The sequence below is a fragment of the Pelobates fuscus genome, chromosome 3, assembly GCF_036172605.1.
Source record: "Pelobates fuscus isolate aPelFus1 chromosome 3, aPelFus1.pri, whole genome shotgun sequence".
In the NCBI taxonomy this organism is placed as follows: Eukaryota; Metazoa; Chordata; class Amphibia; order Anura; family Pelobatidae; genus Pelobates; species Pelobates fuscus.
In genome coordinates, this window is record NC_086319.1 from 84,043,449 (window position 1) to 84,060,327 (window position 16,879).

General features: G+C 40.7%; 1 protein-coding gene across 1 annotated transcript in view; it reads right to left on the bottom strand.

The window, feature by feature from the left end:
* CFAP43 (cilia and flagella associated protein 43) overlaps window positions 1-16,879 on the bottom strand; it is a 67,900-nt gene that overhangs the window by 46,364 nt on the left and 4,657 nt on the right. Inside the window, exons 2-7 of the mRNA XM_063447321.1 lie at window positions 16,246-16,499; window positions 10,234-10,330; window positions 8,914-9,081; window positions 6,370-6,514; window positions 1,525-1,681; window positions 59-141 (exon numbers count right to left, since the gene is read on the bottom strand). Of these exons, the coding sequence (XP_063303391.1) occupies window positions 59-141; window positions 1,525-1,681; window positions 6,370-6,514; window positions 8,914-9,081; window positions 10,234-10,330; window positions 16,246-16,499 (904 nt within the window). The remainder of the gene's footprint in view (window positions 1-58; window positions 142-1,524; window positions 1,682-6,369; window positions 6,515-8,913; window positions 9,082-10,233; window positions 10,331-16,245; window positions 16,500-16,879) is intronic.

Here is a 16,879-nt window from a genome sequence, read left to right on the forward strand (position 1 = left end):
TGTAAATATATTTAGGACTCATTTTAAATCCTATGCACAATATTATGCAGGCTCTCACCATGCCAGCTATGTATAGTCCATTTTTATGAAGTGCCATTGTCTTTATGCTGTCTTCATGGAAAGCTTTGATAAGCTGTTCTTCTGAAAAACAATTATCTTTATAAATATGGAGTTTGTTATTATTATTATCGTTGGCATTTATAGCGACAATTTATTCCGCAGCACAGTGTAAATGCAGCATTGGCATATGAAACATTAATGAGCATTTCTCTCCTTCCAACTTATTTTCTACAAAAACAAAACATCGTTCTGATCCCTCCCTATGCTCTCCTAGATTGTAAGCTTATTTTAATAGGGTCCTCTTAACCCACTATTCCTGGACGTCATACGTGTCTTGTTAGAATTTAATGTTTTGCTTACCTTGAGTACAGCACTGTGGAATATGTTGGCGCTATATCAATAATAGTAATTGTTACAAGGTGGTCAACGGAGGCAGATGGCTATCATAAGTCTTTACGTTAGAAAAGGCCTTCATTTAATATTTTTGGATAAACTTTTACATTTTAATATTTTTATATATATCTATATTTTTTATATATGATATATTATTTTATATTTTAATATTTTTAAAAGATAATTTAATAAGTATGTATAAAGATATTAACATTATTTAAAAAGCCTATTGAAAATAATTAATTAAGGCCCAGGTGTATTTGCTGTAATGGATTGTAGTGTTTTCCTATATACATATAAGAGATGTCATGTGATATTCCACAGGGTAGACTATATGCTATCGATGAATGCTCAGGGAGTTGACTATCTGAGATAACAGAGGAAGAATTTTAGAAACGTTGTAGCCAAGGCTGCCACGTAAAATACTTTGGACGGCCACCAGTGAAGCGAGTGATTGTTCTTATAGTAAAATAAAACTTGCACTTAAAGAAAACTTAAAGTTTGTTTATAATTTATAGGTAACATACAGTGGTGTATTTTGGATTTGTGCTGCCCTAGGCATGACTAAATTTGGGCACCCCCAAAATCTAAATTTGCCCCCCCGATTTGTGTCAAGGCCATTTTTGTGACTGACAGACACATGCCCTCATTAAAACATGCGTTGATATACACTCACTGACAGATACACAGTCATTGGCACACACATACAGTCATTGGCACACACTGTTTAACCAACACACACTTTCACCAGCACTCACTGACATGCACACACTCTCAGATACACATAAAATGACATACACACACTGACACACTCACAGGCACACACTGACAGCTACACTCACTCACTCACTCACTTACTCACAGTAAGGTGGACAGCCCCAGAACACGAGGCAAACAAGGCATTTGTCTGGGAGTTTAGGGTGGCATTTTTTGGCGCCCCCCCTGAAAGTGCCGCCCTAGGCAAATGCCTTGTTTGCCTTGTGGTAAATACATCCCTGGTAACATAGCCAATCATTACAATATCCTCTCGTACAAGTCCTAAATAAATGAAGGTGGTCATTGAGTTATTACCAGAGGAAGAAGGCTCTTTTTGGCTCAGGATAGTGACTTTCCGAGTTTCAGAGTTGATGCTTAGCAGCTGTCCTCCTTTGCAACCCAAATATATATCAGAAGTTGAACTCCAGCAATGGAAACTAGGCTGGACCACAGGTTTCCTTTTTTCCTTTGGCTAAATCAAAAATAAAGATTATGAATGTTAATAGATAATATAAATCACATTTTAATGTTATCCCAGAACATCTCTACAACTGGTTACTCAATTTCTTTGTAACACCTATGCATATCTTTTTGTCTATCTTAATGTTTTACTCACAAATAGAGAACGAGAGAGAGCTATATATAGAATTAATTCAGTGTTCTTTCAATGGATCGTACATCCTGTAAAAGGGGCCATGGAAATGTCTAATAAAACCAAATGCAATGTAATAGTGCAGGACTCTTGCATTAATTATATACAACAGGCAGCAGTGGGGAGAGGAGCAACCAGAGAGCTGCTCCAGACCCCACACTCCCAATAAGCCCAGCCAGCAGCAGGCCCCAAGTAAGCCACCATACTGAACACTAAAGGTATGTAAACATCAGGCTGGCTTGCTTGTGGTCTGCTGCTGGTTGGGCTTTATGGGAGTGTAGGATATGTTAACTAACAGGATACTTATAACATGTATGTGTTTATTTGTATGTCAAGTTGTGTGTTTGTGTATGTCAGTGTGTGCATGTGCCAGTATGTGTGTATATCTGTGTGTCAGTATGTATGTGTGTGTCTGTATCTGTGGGTGCATGTGTCAGTAGGTGTTTGTGTGTGTGTGTGTGTGTATCTGTGTGTCAGTGTATGCTTGTGTTAGTATATGTGTATCTGTTTGTCAGTGTATGCATGTGACAGTCTGTGTGTATATCTGTATGTGCATGTGTCAGTATATGTGTGTGTATCTGTCTGTCAGTGTGTGCATGTGTCAGTATGTGTGTATCGGTGTGTGCAGGGGCATACCTAGAGCATTTGGCACCCGGGGCGGATCCTGGGCTTAGCATCCCCTCCCTCCCCTCCACCCCCCCCCAACAAAAAAAAACCTGTAACATTTTAAAAATGTTTTTTTTAGTTTTTTTTAATGTATTGAACACATTTGCAAAACCGCTATCAGCCCCCTTCTACAAAACCCTTGTGTGCCCCACCCCCTCCTACAAAACCCCTGTCCCGCCCCGTCTACAAATCCTGTAATGCCCCCGTCTACAAAACCCCTGCAACCCCCATCTACAAATCCCCTTATAAAGACTCCTGTCCCAATACAAAACCCCTGCCCCCTTCTACAAAATCCCTGCAGCTTCACACACACATTTACAGGCAGACAGTCACACACACACACACACACAGTTACTGGCAGACAGTCACACACACACAGTTACAGGCAGACAGTTACACATACAGTCAGAGACAGTCATGCACACAGTTACAGGCAGACAATCACATATACATTTACACACACACACACACACACACACACACACACACACACACTCACAGGCAGACAGTCACACACACACACACAGTAAAAGGCAGCAGCAGATAGTCACATGCACACAGTCACAGACAGTCACACACGGTTACAGGCAACATCAAACAGTCACAGGCAGACAGTCACACAGTCACACACACAGTTATAGGCAGACAGTTACACACATCGTCAGTTACAGGTAGTCACACAGAGTCATAGCCAGGCAGTCACACACACAGTTATTGGCAGACAGTCACATATACAGTCACACACACACAGTCACAGGCAGAGAGTCACACACATACACAATTACAGTCACACACACAGTTACAGGCAACATCACACAGTCACAGGCAGACAGACAGACAGACACACACACCGTTACAAGCAGACAGACACACACACACACACACAGTTACAGGCATGCAGTCACTCACACACACACAGTTACAGGCAGACAGACACACACACACATACTGTTACAGGCATGCAGCCACACACACAGACACACACACATACATACACAGTTACAGGCATGCAGACACACACACAAACACAGTTACAGGCATGCAGACACACACACACACACACACACAAACACAGTTACAGGCATGCAGACACACACACACACACACACAAACAGTTAAAGGCATGCAGACACACACACACAAACACAGTTACAGGCATGCAGACATACACACACACAAACACAGTTACAGGCATACACACACACACACACACAAACACAGTTACAGGCATGCAGACACACACACATACACACACAAACACAGTTACAGGCATACAGACACACACACACAATCAGTTACAGGCATGCAGACACACACACACACACAAACACAGTTACAGGCATACAGACATACACACACACAAACAGTTACAGGCATGCAGACATACACACACACACACAACCAAGTTACAGGCATGCAGACACACACACAAACAGTTAAAGGCGTGCAGACACACACACACACACAAACACAGTTACAGGCATGCAGACATACACACACACAAACACAGTTACAGACACACACACACAAACACAGTTACAGGCATGCAGACACACACACACACACACACACAAAAACAGTTACAGGCATGCAGACACACACAAACAAACAGTTACAGGCATGCAGACACACACACACACACAGTTACAGGAAGACAGTTTTACAGACACAGTCACACACACTATTACTTACAGACAGGAGCTGGAGGATGAGTGGATTCACTGGAGTCCTCCTGGAGCCTGTTAGGTTAGGAGAGGCAGGGATGTCTTCTTGCTGCACCTCCATGTGCAGCAGTAACAGCAGTGGGTAAGGGCCGTATTAAGCCTCGCCCTCACTGCCGGTTTGGCTCCGCCCCCTATTCTGCTTAGCCCCGCCCCCACTTTCCATCCGTGCGGCCAGTTAAGCAGCTCTTAGTGTGTGTGAGCTGTTCTGGCCACACGGCACCCTAATTACCATGGGGCACTGTGCGGTCACAGCTCTCACAGCCCCCTCCACTCCCAGACCAAGCTCATGGTACCCCCCACCATGGTGGCACCCGGGGCGGACCGCCCCCCCCCCCCTTAGTACGCCACTGGGTGTGTGCATATGTCAGTATGTGTTTGTGTGTGTATCTGTGTGTCAGTGTGTGCATGTGTCAGTATGTGTGTATATCTCAAATACAACCATGCAAAGATGTGAAAACGGTAGATTTCCAGCTGACATATCATCGTTTGAGATGTACGACAGATGAGGAGCTACCTTTTGGCCACCCTTGCAATGAAGGGGGGGGGCTCAAAAACTTTCTTGCACCAGGGCGCTCTCTACATTAGTTCCGCCACTGCTTGGGGGATAATTATATTTAGGGCCTGTGATTTAATCGAATTAGCAATATGTGTTTCAACATGTTTGGGGGATAATTGTATTAAATGCCTGTACCTAGGAGTTGGTTGAATTAGCGGTGTTTGATCCAGTTTATTCCCAGAGATGCCATTGTTCTGTTAAGGACCTCATGCTGGGGGTCAGTATATACATTTTTGCACTTGAACTAAATAAAGTGTGTTTTGTTTTCACCCTTCATTATGTTTTGGCTGATGTTTGGTGAGCTGCTATGAGCTAATATATTCACTGAAGGTGTCCTGCAGGAAAAGGAGGGATATTAACAGAGATACTTAGGCTGACTACCAAGCTCTGTTACAACTACAATCCACTGTTCGCCTCTATCGCTGCCATGAATTTTGTTTGTTTGGTTTATAAGCTTGAATATAGGGTACATGATTAAATGTATGAAACAGATAAAGAGGTCCTCTACACACAATGATCACCCCATGAACCACATACTCACCCTTTGCCACTATTGAGTGTCTCTAGAACGCTAAACTCCCTTAAACATACACTGTACTTTTCCCTGTATAGCTGTATGGAGCTTCGTTATAGACTCAACTTTTTTATGCCATCTAAGGGTTTCCATTGATCGAAAAAACTTTGTACATTATCTCCTCTCTCCTTGAAGTTTTTTTTCATCTTTTATTTGTCTGTAGTTATCTAAGCTGTTTACTCAATCTGTTTTGCAATATTCACATTATGTGAAAGAAATAAAATAAGTCTAAACATGTACTGCTGTGTAATTGATTTACATGCCCAACTATATAGCAGCTACCCAGAATGTCAGAGGGAAGTTGCAACGGTAGATAAATAAGCCAGGATAACACTAACAGCATCTAGCATGGGTATCAGTTGTCAAAATGTACTCCTATTGTTTTTTTTCTCAGTTTTTCATTTATATGGCAAAATCAGTTCTTGATTTATATTCACTGTAGCAGTGAAACAGAAGAAAATTATGTAATCCCTGGCACTCATTACAAGTCGCTGGAATCCAGTGGCGAGTGAAGTACTTAGAGCTACTTTCCACACCTTCTCTGACATCACAGCTTCCCTGGCGTGGTCCAATCAAATTCTTCTCATAGAAGCAATTGATTGGACCTTTCTCACAAGCTCGGAGTGCATGTGGAGTGACTGCATGGAGGAATGGAAGACCAAGCTTCCTTTTGCCTGCTCACTGCCTGGAAGGAAGAATCGGACCACATCTGTTGCCAGTGCACTGGTGACAGAGGTATTATTTTGCACTGAATTGACATTAGGCAAGGGGTGCAACAAGCCCCTAACACAAATATCTCTGTATGTGAAGAGTTTCAAGCAGAAACACTGCCCATACAGACTTCTACCACCTTGATCTATTCTAAAAGCAGGAGTGGTCATGGTGGTTGGAGAAATCAGGTGTCCTGGCTATGAAATATTAAGGTAATAAAATAAAGGCTTACCTTCTTATTAAGACAAATTAAAACTAAAAGACAAGTTTCACTTACAATGAACCTAAGTGCACTATCATCCACTAAGCCGGCAATGGCAGAGATTGGTAGGACGAGCCCACCATAAGATTGATAAGTGGTAGCATCAACATTTTTATCCTCCATGGCCATTGTACCATCTTCATTGGGAAGGTTGACTGGTCTGTAAAGGAAAACAAATAAGGATAAACCACATGATTACCCACATAAAGAATATACAGCTTCCCGTAAGGTGTTTAGCAAAAACTATAATATAGGGCGTAGAAATTAAACAGGGGGGAGGCAGCAGGAATGAGCATGTTGCTTAGATTGTATGGGAATATCTGCTTCTATAGAAGTTTCTTCAGTCAAATTGGATTGCCAATGCATTGCATACATCTCCAGCTTATCTAAACTGTAAGCTGATCAGCAGATGTTACTTTTACCCAAAGCAGTGGTACACATTGTCCCTCTACAATGAAAGAATGGGTTGAACATCTGATGTTTGATCATGTATTCAAGTCAGTACATTAACCAACTGAGCTATTTCACTTGAATCCAAATTATTAACATGTTTATTTGCAAAAGTCAAAGCATAAATGTGAGGGGACAACTTGTCCTTTATGCCTGTGAGCTATCAATATATTATTTATGTATTAAATATTTTACCAGGAGGGATAAAATTGGTGGTTGTCTAATACATGAAATGTCTTTGCAGAAAAAAAACACTTGTGCGCCTGGCTCGTTTCAGTGTGCCACAGCCCACACACATACCTGGTCTCCCTCCCGCGGCTCACTCACCTGGCCTGCCAGCTCGGCAGCCCCAAAGTGAGAGCAGGTCTGTATTATCACGTGATCCACTTTTGAATGCTGTGGCAAGGAGGAAGAGGTCCCTATATGCGTGGGAGCTGCAGCAGACGTTAGCACTTACCACCAATGGAGCTCTAGAGACATGCCACAACATAAAAGGAGCAGCCATATTAAGGTATGCTCTAACTCAGGTAGGTCTTGCTCTCTGATTTATATTGGTGGAGGAAATGGGGATCATGGAGAAGAGGTAATACTGAAGTGATGTCCCAGCATGTACTATGGAGCCATTAACTTCACAGAGTACCATAGCGCAAGGGAGGCATGAGAATCAGAAGTGTGTAGTTCTCCTCAGAAGTCACCTCTAAAATATCGAAGTTGTTCTATTTGATGTTTAAAATACCGATTTTCTTAATTTTGGGCTAAAATCAGAGGTCGTCTTATACATGGGGGCGTCTTAAACACCAACAAATACGGCAATGGTGTCTGGGAGGTTGTGCCATGTATGAAAACGAGGATCGTGCTACTTTCTTTTCGTAATGTGGTATACTATATAAAGTGCTTGTACTTGATTGGTGATTATAGGAGGTGGGAAAGGTCTGAGAGAGCATTCTTCTCAGATAGGGTGGGAGCTTCCCAGAAAAGCTCTTAAACACAAGACTCGAAAGATGGAGGGAGAAATCTCGATTCAAACAATAGCAAGATTTTTCATGTGGAGGCCAAAAGATAGATTGGGGTCTAGCAACTTACCTGGATATTTGAAAGAGTGAACTGCGTTCAGTGTACTATTTGATTTTGTTTTAATGCATAGCTGTGAGTTTTTTCGTTTTATGCAATTTAAGTACTGTGCCGAATACCATTGTGACAGTTTTGTCAGTGTTTAGGAAAAGTTTGTTATCTGCAATCCACTTTTCTATCTCTGAAAACTGGACTTGGAGCACAGCCTCAATGTGCAAAACATTTGGTTTGCTAGCGTAAATTATGGTGTCGTCTGTGTACATGTGTACGGTTGAGGCTTTGCAGACGTTAGGCAGATCATTTATGAATAATGCGAATAGTAGTGGGCCGAGTATGGAGCCTTGGGAAACACCACATGAGACCAGGAGAGGGAGGCACTGTCAGAAATGGACACAATTTGTGTTTGATCCGATACATACAACTGAAACCAGGTTAATGGACAATCACCAATACCTGAGTTTTTAGGTTTTTGCAATAGAATGCTATAGTCTGTGTCAAAGGCTTTGGCAATATCAAGGAAAATAGCTACAGTTACGTCTTTTTGTTCCATGCCAGTTTGGAGGTGGTTGCAAACTTTTAAGAGGGCAGTGGTAGTTTATCGATTTAGGCAAATGCCTGATTGATCAGGGATTAGAGAGTTTGGTTGTTGATAATATTCATAGGTGCGTGGGAACTTATTTTTCCAAGATTTTTGACAATACAGGGAGCAATGATTTTGATTATATGACAATAGTAACTAATCCCCCCCCCCCCCCAAACAAAATGTCATTGCAAGAATTTCAATAAATTACCCATGTTCCAATTATATAGCTACACTTGCTAAACATGACTCTTGAAACCTCTATAACTAAGGTTAACTGAGGTCAGTATAATTATTCCACAGCATTAAAACAAGTCATTTATATTGAGTCCAAATATTGATCAGGTTATAGTCTCCTTAAAGCACAATGTCTCTAGTGTGCTCTAAATAGGGTATACAATGCTCAGCAATACCTTTCTGCGAAGATGGAATAACAATATATAGTAAAATCTACTTACAGTGCTTTTAGACGATACACAGTGTCACACACTTCAATGTTCCAAACGAGAAGAGACGACTCACTGGAAGAACACAACTGGAGCATGTTCATAGGATTAAAGGTCAAGTTGGTAAAGGTGTCATTAGATTCTGACTTGCTGCACAGAGGAATACCTTCCTGCCAGTTCCTACAAGTAATACATTAATCACATAATTTTCCAATTAATACAAACCAACTTAATTCAGCTAGGGAGCTTTGCATGGTTCCATAACGTACCCAATGAGAATTTGTGCTCCAGGTTGATTATATCAGTGTACACTGACATTGGCACACCACATGTATAGAAACTATATTGCTCACCCAGCTGTAAAGGACAGGATGCGTGTGCGCGATGACTGCTGCGTGTGCATCTACTCAAATGCTTCTAATAGAAATGCATTGAATTCAATATTTTCTAGCCTGCAGGGCTAGAGTTCACTCTTGCGAGATCTGAGCGTTGCCGTGGTAATCGTGGCAACGCTCCACCCTCGCAAGAGGAACCCGGCGGAGCTGCAGGCTAGAGCTCCCCAGGTACTCTTCTGCCTCCCTCCCCAGCCGGCGTCCGCATATCAGCTTCTCATTTTGTAGGTAGGTAATGAGTCAACTGCTGTCAGACCTGCATGTCAGCCAGCAGAGTAATGCACAAGAGAGAACTGTGAAGATGTTTGTCAACAATGTTTATTGTGTGAGTCTTTGAACTGTGATATATATTAAAGGGACACTATAGTCACCAGAACAATTACAGCTTAATGTAGTTGTTCTGGTGAGTATAATAGCTCCCTTCAGGCTTTTTTCATGCAAACACTGCCTTTTCAGATAAAAGGCAGTGTTTACATTGTCTCTAGGGACACCTCCAAATGGCCACTCCTTAGATGGCCAATGGAGGAGGTTCCTGGGTCAGTGCTGCCGAAAAAGCAGCCCTGCTGTTCAGCGTCCCCACGCTCTGCATGGAGACGCTGAATTTTCCTCATAGAAATGCATTGATTTAATGCATCTCTATGAGGAGTTCCTGATATGCCAAAACGACATTTGGCCCCTTCCCCATGCCGATGTGGCCATTTTGATGCTATCACAAAGGGGGCGGAGCCAGCCACGACAGACCTGCGTGGCGCTGGAAATAAGGTGAGTTTTAAACTTTTATAGGGGGGCTAAGGATGGCAAGCCACCTAAATGGTGGGTTAAACACTATAGGGCCAGGAATATATGTTTGTGTTCCTGACCCTTTAGTGTTCCTTTAATTTGATCTTTCTGGGTATTAGGCTCACGAGTAGTTTTTTTTTTTCTGGATATTGAGACTTACCAGACTGTAAGCACATGGTCAGGAGCAGAAGAAAAACTTGCCAAATAGGATCCAGAATAACTGAAAGCAAGTACAGAATAATCCAGCACAGCCCCCCCTGAAAAACAGAAAAACTAGTTTTACAGCACAGAATGTACCAGATAATTATGCCTTTTCCCTGTTCAAATTACCAGTGTGTACACATATAATGTAAAAAAAACAGACTCCTGAAGGTCACAGATATGAACAAAAAAAGGTTTAAAAATATCTTCATCTCACAAATGGAACTATGTTAGGACCTTAAGGGCTACTTTTTCAATACAAAAATATCTTAAAGGGACACTATAGGCACCAAAACAACTTTGAGATTAACGAAGCAGTCTCTGCAGTGTCATTGCTCAATTCACTGCCATTTAAAAGTGAAATCACTTTGCTTATACAGCCCTAGTCACATCTCCCTGCATGTGACTTGTACGTTACAGAGTACTATGCCGTCCGGCACAAACTGGACTTAAACTTAAAATGGTTTGCAGCCCCTGCGGTCCAGGATACTTACCTTTTCCAGCTATCCCGTTTAAGGGGACTGCCTGACAACCCTCTATTATATATGTATATAAATATATATGGATGATTTTTACATAATTATGTGATTTTACTAATTATAATTTGAGGTACCTGTCTGGCAACCCAAGCGGAAAGTACAGATAATTTAATTTGCAAGCCCTATATTTGATCCTGTAACTTTCCAAAACACTATAAAATCTGTACATGAGCGGTACTGTTATACTTGGGAGACATCCCTGAACACAAATAAGAGTGTTTTAAAAAATTAAAATGTTTCGTAACTATGATATCATCAGTGAAACTGCAGTTTTGCATTAACCCCCCCCCCCCCCCCCCCGCCCCACCCCCAGAAAAAAACAAACAAATGTGAATGCTAACTTTGGCCAGGGTTTGTGACTAAATGGCTACTCAAAAAAGACTGGACACACACCATTTTGAATACCCTGGATTGTCTACTTTTGCAAATGGCATGCCACGATGGGAGTAATTCTATTCTCATTCCTGGGTAAAAACTGAAACGGGCAAGCTTTATAGTTGACCCTGTAACTTTCTAAAACACAGAAAACCTGGACATGGGGGGTACTGTTGCACTCGTTTGATATCGCTGAACTCATATATGAGTGTTTCTAAACAGTAAAATGTATAATGCTGATGATATCATCAGTGAAAGGGCAGTTCTTTTGGGAAAAATAACTTTGGCCAAGGTTTGTGACTAAGTGGCTACTCAAAAATGCTGGACAGGCCCCATTTTAAATACCCTGGTTTGTCTACTTTTGCAAATGGTATGCCATGATGGGGTAATTTTCATTACTAGGCTGCCATACATTCTCAAAGGCAACATAGGCCCAGCAAACCAATCTGTCAAATTTTAATATGTAAAAACTGAGAAGGGGAAAGTCCTACATTTTACTAGTTGTTATGGTGACTATAGTATCCCTTTAAGGCATACAAATGTAAAGCATGTAGAATTAGCAAATAAAAAGGAAGCTTAAGGAGATGAAACGCTTATGTTTTGAGTAAATAGTCTCCTAAAGGCTCTTTATGTTAATATCACCGTAACAATAAACAGGGGAAAGTGTGGAGAGCAAAAGAATACAAAAATAATCTATCATACCCATAGCCAGCGCTGTATTTAGCACAAGGCAAACAAGACATTTGTCTTGGGCAGCACTTTCCAGGGGACGGCAACAAACGCCACCCCCCAAGTGCCCTGGAAAATACCTTGTTAGTCTTGACATATGAGGGGGCCCAAGAGTTGGCCGACTGGCCCACCAGAGCGCATGGACAGTTTCTTTTACAGGCGGGCGATGAGGGAGCGCTGGTCTGATCTCTTCCTGCTCAGCTCCCTCACGTGACTTGCAGTGATGCCAGGAGCCGGAACGTGACATCAGTCCGGCACCACTAAACGACGCGTGAGGGAGCAGAGCAGAAAGATCACAGCTTCCTCAACGCCTATTTTGCGCATCCACTGCCCCCCTTGCCTGCCTGCCCTCCATCCTGCATGCCTGCCCAGCAGCCCCACTGGACCCCAGGTAAAAATCCACCCAGCTATCCCAAAAGTAGGGAGGCTGGGTGGATTTAAATTAAAATAAAAGTTAAGAATTATTTGTAAATGTTGGGGGGGAAATGTGTGTGTCAGTCTGTCAGTGTGTGTGTTTGTCTGTCTGTGAATGTGTTATATCTGTCAGTGTGTCTGAGTGAGTGTATCTGTCAGTGAGTTTCTTTGTCGGTCAATGAATGTGTGTCATGGTTTGATCAAGTCAGACAAGAGAGAGACTTATGCCGGGGTTGACTTCAGGTAGTTTATTTGAGTTATTAGACATGGTTAGACAAAGATAACAATAAGAATAACAGGAGAAAAGGGAAAAGGTATAATAAAGACAAAGGTAGAAAGCAGAACCTAGAAACAGGTGAGTATGAAGGAGTAGTAGAGAAATAGAAGTTTAGACAATATGCCCCAAAGCAGGTTTACAGGAGACAGGGAAACAATTAGATAAAACTAAACAGGAATATAAAGGATAAAGTAAAACAGGTTAAAGCAGCAATTGAGGTGATCAGCCTCTTTGGTTTGGAATCAGATCTGCAGTTTCAGGATGTTTGAGGATACTTGCAAATGATAAGAATGTTTGTAATATCCAGATAGGTTGGAAGGAAATCAATATGAAAACAAAGTCCAGAATAGAAATAAAGCAGGTTCGTATTTGAGATCAGGTTGGAATAAATCCGATTGGTTGAAGGTAAGCAAGGGTGGAGCAGGTTTTCTTTAGAAAGAGCCAGGAGCAGAAGACATGTCGGGTTTCAGAACACAACTTCTCTCAATGTAAAGGCCATGTGAAGAGTTGGGTGTGGCCTTTTATAGAAGACTAGGATTATCATGCTATGCAGATGAGAGAGACTGAGGTGACTAGTGGTGAAAACTGGAACTTTAATTAAATAAAACAGAAGAAACTAAACATGTTTTGAATTGTCAGGATAGGATCCTGACAATGTGTGTGTCTGTCTGTCAGTTTGTTTGTGTGTGTCTGAGTGTGTTTGTATGTCAGTGTGTGTGTGTCAGTGAGTGCGTATATGTGTCTGTCTGTCAGTGAATTTGTGTTTATACCTGAGTGTGTCTGTCAGTGAGTTTGTTTGTCAGTGAATGTATGTTTCTGTGAGTGAGTTTGTGTGTGTCTGTCAGTGAATGTGTGTGTACGTATGTCAATGTGTGTGTCTGTCAGTGAATGTGTGTGTATGTCTATCAGTGTGTGCCTGTGAGCGGGTGTGTATGTCTGTGAATTTGTGTTTGTCAGTGAATGTGTGTCTGTCATTGAGTGTGTGCGTGTCGTTCAGTGTGTGTGTCAGTGCATGTCTGAGTGATTCTGTGTGTCTGTCAGATTGTGTCAAATCAGTAATTGTGTGTGTCTGTCAGATTGTGTCAAATCAGTGAGTGTATGAGTATGTGTGTCTGCCAGTGAGTGTATGTCAGTGTATCTGAGAGTGTGTGCCGGTCAGTGAGTGGGTGTGTCTGTCCCTCAATGCATGTGTTAGTCTTTAACAGGAAGAGGTGTGGCCTTGACAGGAAGGGGTGGGGCAACTTTAAATTAGGGGGTGCCCGAGTTCCGTCATGCCTAGGGCAGCACAAATTCAAAATACACCACTGACGATAGCCTACATGAAAGCACAGTATTTTGCACCAAAACGTGCGTCCGGCGTTTATGTTATTGTCTCATTTTTATATTTTTGGGGAGGCTTTATGGGAATTATTGTCTAGCGCTTTAGTTCAATGAGTGGATTTTGATCATATTTTCTTTCGGTTCTCAGGGATCCTTGTCTTATATTATAGTAATATGTAAGAGTTTCTGTAGCTTCTAGGCATATAATGTATATCTTGAAGTAGAATTATGCATTGAGGTTATTTAGGTCTCTATTATAATCTGTATGTATCTTTTGTTGCCCTTTTTTTTCTCTCCACGTGTTCCCCTGTTTATTATTAGAGTAATATTAACATAAAGAGGACTTTAGGAGAATATTTACTCCCTTTTAAGTACAGTATAAGAATTTAATCACATTAAGGTTCCTTTTTATTTGCTAATTCCACATGCTTCAAATTCATATGCCTTAAATGTAACACTGTTTCCAAACACCTCTGTTCTGGATGTGGTAGAATTTGTAACCACAGCCTCTCGGCTAATTTAGAAACATTTTATCCAGTTCCATAAAAGTGATTGTTACATTTAGTGTAACTCAATAATCATATAGGGAATGTATATAACCTATAGAGAGTTTTTTAGGATTGATTAGAATTGAGTATATATATAAGGTGAACTCAGATAAAGTTGTGATTAATCCACCTGAGTATGAATGATGGATTATGGACTGTCACTACTGAGTACATAGACTACTGAATACATGTTGATCCCTATCAGATGAAATATTAGTACAGGTAACCCTATTTTAAATGCCTCAATATAGGATAATTCCAAAAAAGGTTGAATTATAGTAAAGAGGGCTGATTTCTCATTTCATATTGCTTGGTTAATCGAATTAACTGGAAACATAAACACTCTTTTTCTCCTCTTTGGTTTGGGTGTATATAGTATTATTTACTTGTTATTAGGAAGCACAAACCTTTTTAATAAGACTTAGACAATTTTGTCTGTATAATCAGGGAGTCTACAGTTGATCCTCTTTTTGGGGGATTTTTTGCTATCCAAATCCAATAGTATTCAAGACCCTACAGGAGCCTTGTGTGTGATTAAAGTTCAATCTACAGAGCAGGAGATCAAAACTTTAAACTAGACAGAAACAATAGTGATTAAACTCCTAAATGACAGAGAATTGAGCAGTGAGACATCAGGGGCATGATTTATACACCAAAACTGCTTTATTAAGCTAGAGTTGTTTTGATGTGTATAATGTCCCTTTAATAATTTTTTTTATGTGCTAGGGCAATTGAAACTCCTGTCTTAATAGTTTTCTGCACAAAACGCATATAACATATTGCTTTTTAAAGTGGACTTGTCATCTACTGAATGTGTTTGACATTCGGGGCTATTCAATAAGCCAGGCGTTGTGAAAAATTGACAAGGGCAGATTTTACACAAAATAACCAAGTCAGAAAAATCCATCAATTTTAGACTAAAAATTTAAAATCTCTAAAATAATACCACATGAAACGTCCAGCAAATGTATAAACTAAAAGAAAGACATACCTACCTGAGATTATTCAGATTGATTCCTCTTCACCACTGAAAATTGGCAAGGCTGCTGCATGCACAGCCCACACCCATACTTATAAAGTGCAGTATCCCACAATTCAACCTTGCAAGTCTTCCTAGGCTGCACAGCCAGTGGATGACATATTTATAGTCTTTGTTAGTTCATACCACTTTCACAACTTACCTGGGGTCCGCTGGGTGCCACTTCCTGTAGAGCTGGAAGCTCTTTTAAGGAGCTTCCCTTAGCTCCACTGAGCTGAACTATTTTGCTATGTGCTCATTGGCTATGAGTGTCAGCTGAGCTCTATCAGCCAATGAGCAAAGCCCTGCAACACCGAGCTAGCTCAGTGGAGGGAGCTACCAGTTTCAACTGAAGAGGCAGCCAGTGCCAGACCCCAGGTCATATATTAAACTGTGTATAAATGGTTTGTCTACTTTTGCCGGGAGAGTGTCAGGCCACTCCTGGCAATATAGCCACTACAGCAGTCTGTAATGGTTATAGTGCTTGGAGTACTTCTTTGATTTAATTTTCAATCTTCATAAATATATATTTGTTAAATATAGGGATATGTAAACATAATATTAAGAACCCTGGGAAGGCACATCTCCCTTTAAATATTTCTAGCAGTATCTCTGACTCTTGTGAACTGTCCCCCAGCACAGTAATAGGTGATGAAGTCCCCTAATTATAGGATATCCTCTGAATATCAGGAAGGAGAAACAATAAAATTCAATGTTATAAGGCCTTATGGCTCTTTTATTAATTACATACCTTTTAGTTCTGCACATCTAGCAAGCCCTGGATATGAATACACAAAAATACTTGGCTTACGTTTCTGGTTGGAAAATGCAACCACTTCACTCTGTATATTAACAGAACATGCTCTAATGCTGCCTGTTGGACATTGTAAAAAAGACTGTTTTCTTGTCCCTATATCGATGAAAACAATAAAATTTCCGCATGGGTAGCACACTGTGGTGTTGTTAATGAAAGTGGCGTTCTTTGTATTAATTCCTTGCACCCGTCTGAAAATAAACACAGAAAAGACTTGTTAGGTTTTCTTATGGAATAAAGGCATAGAATAGCAGATGGTTACATAAAAGGTAGCTCTTGTGGTTATTTTTTTAAATTATTATTAATTTTTTTCATATTTGATCTTTATTTAAAGATTTTTCATTTATGACAAACAGACAAAGATTTGTATAACAAAACACATAGCTAAACATTTTATGATATTAAAATTACACTCCTTATAGATAACAATTTTACTGCCCTGTTTTTTTTCATTCAATTTCTATTTATCTTTATTTATCTCCCGATGTTTATAACTCTATATCAATTTATTGTGCAACCCTTAAATATATGAATACATCAAAACTCACCATACATCACACACAATTCTTAA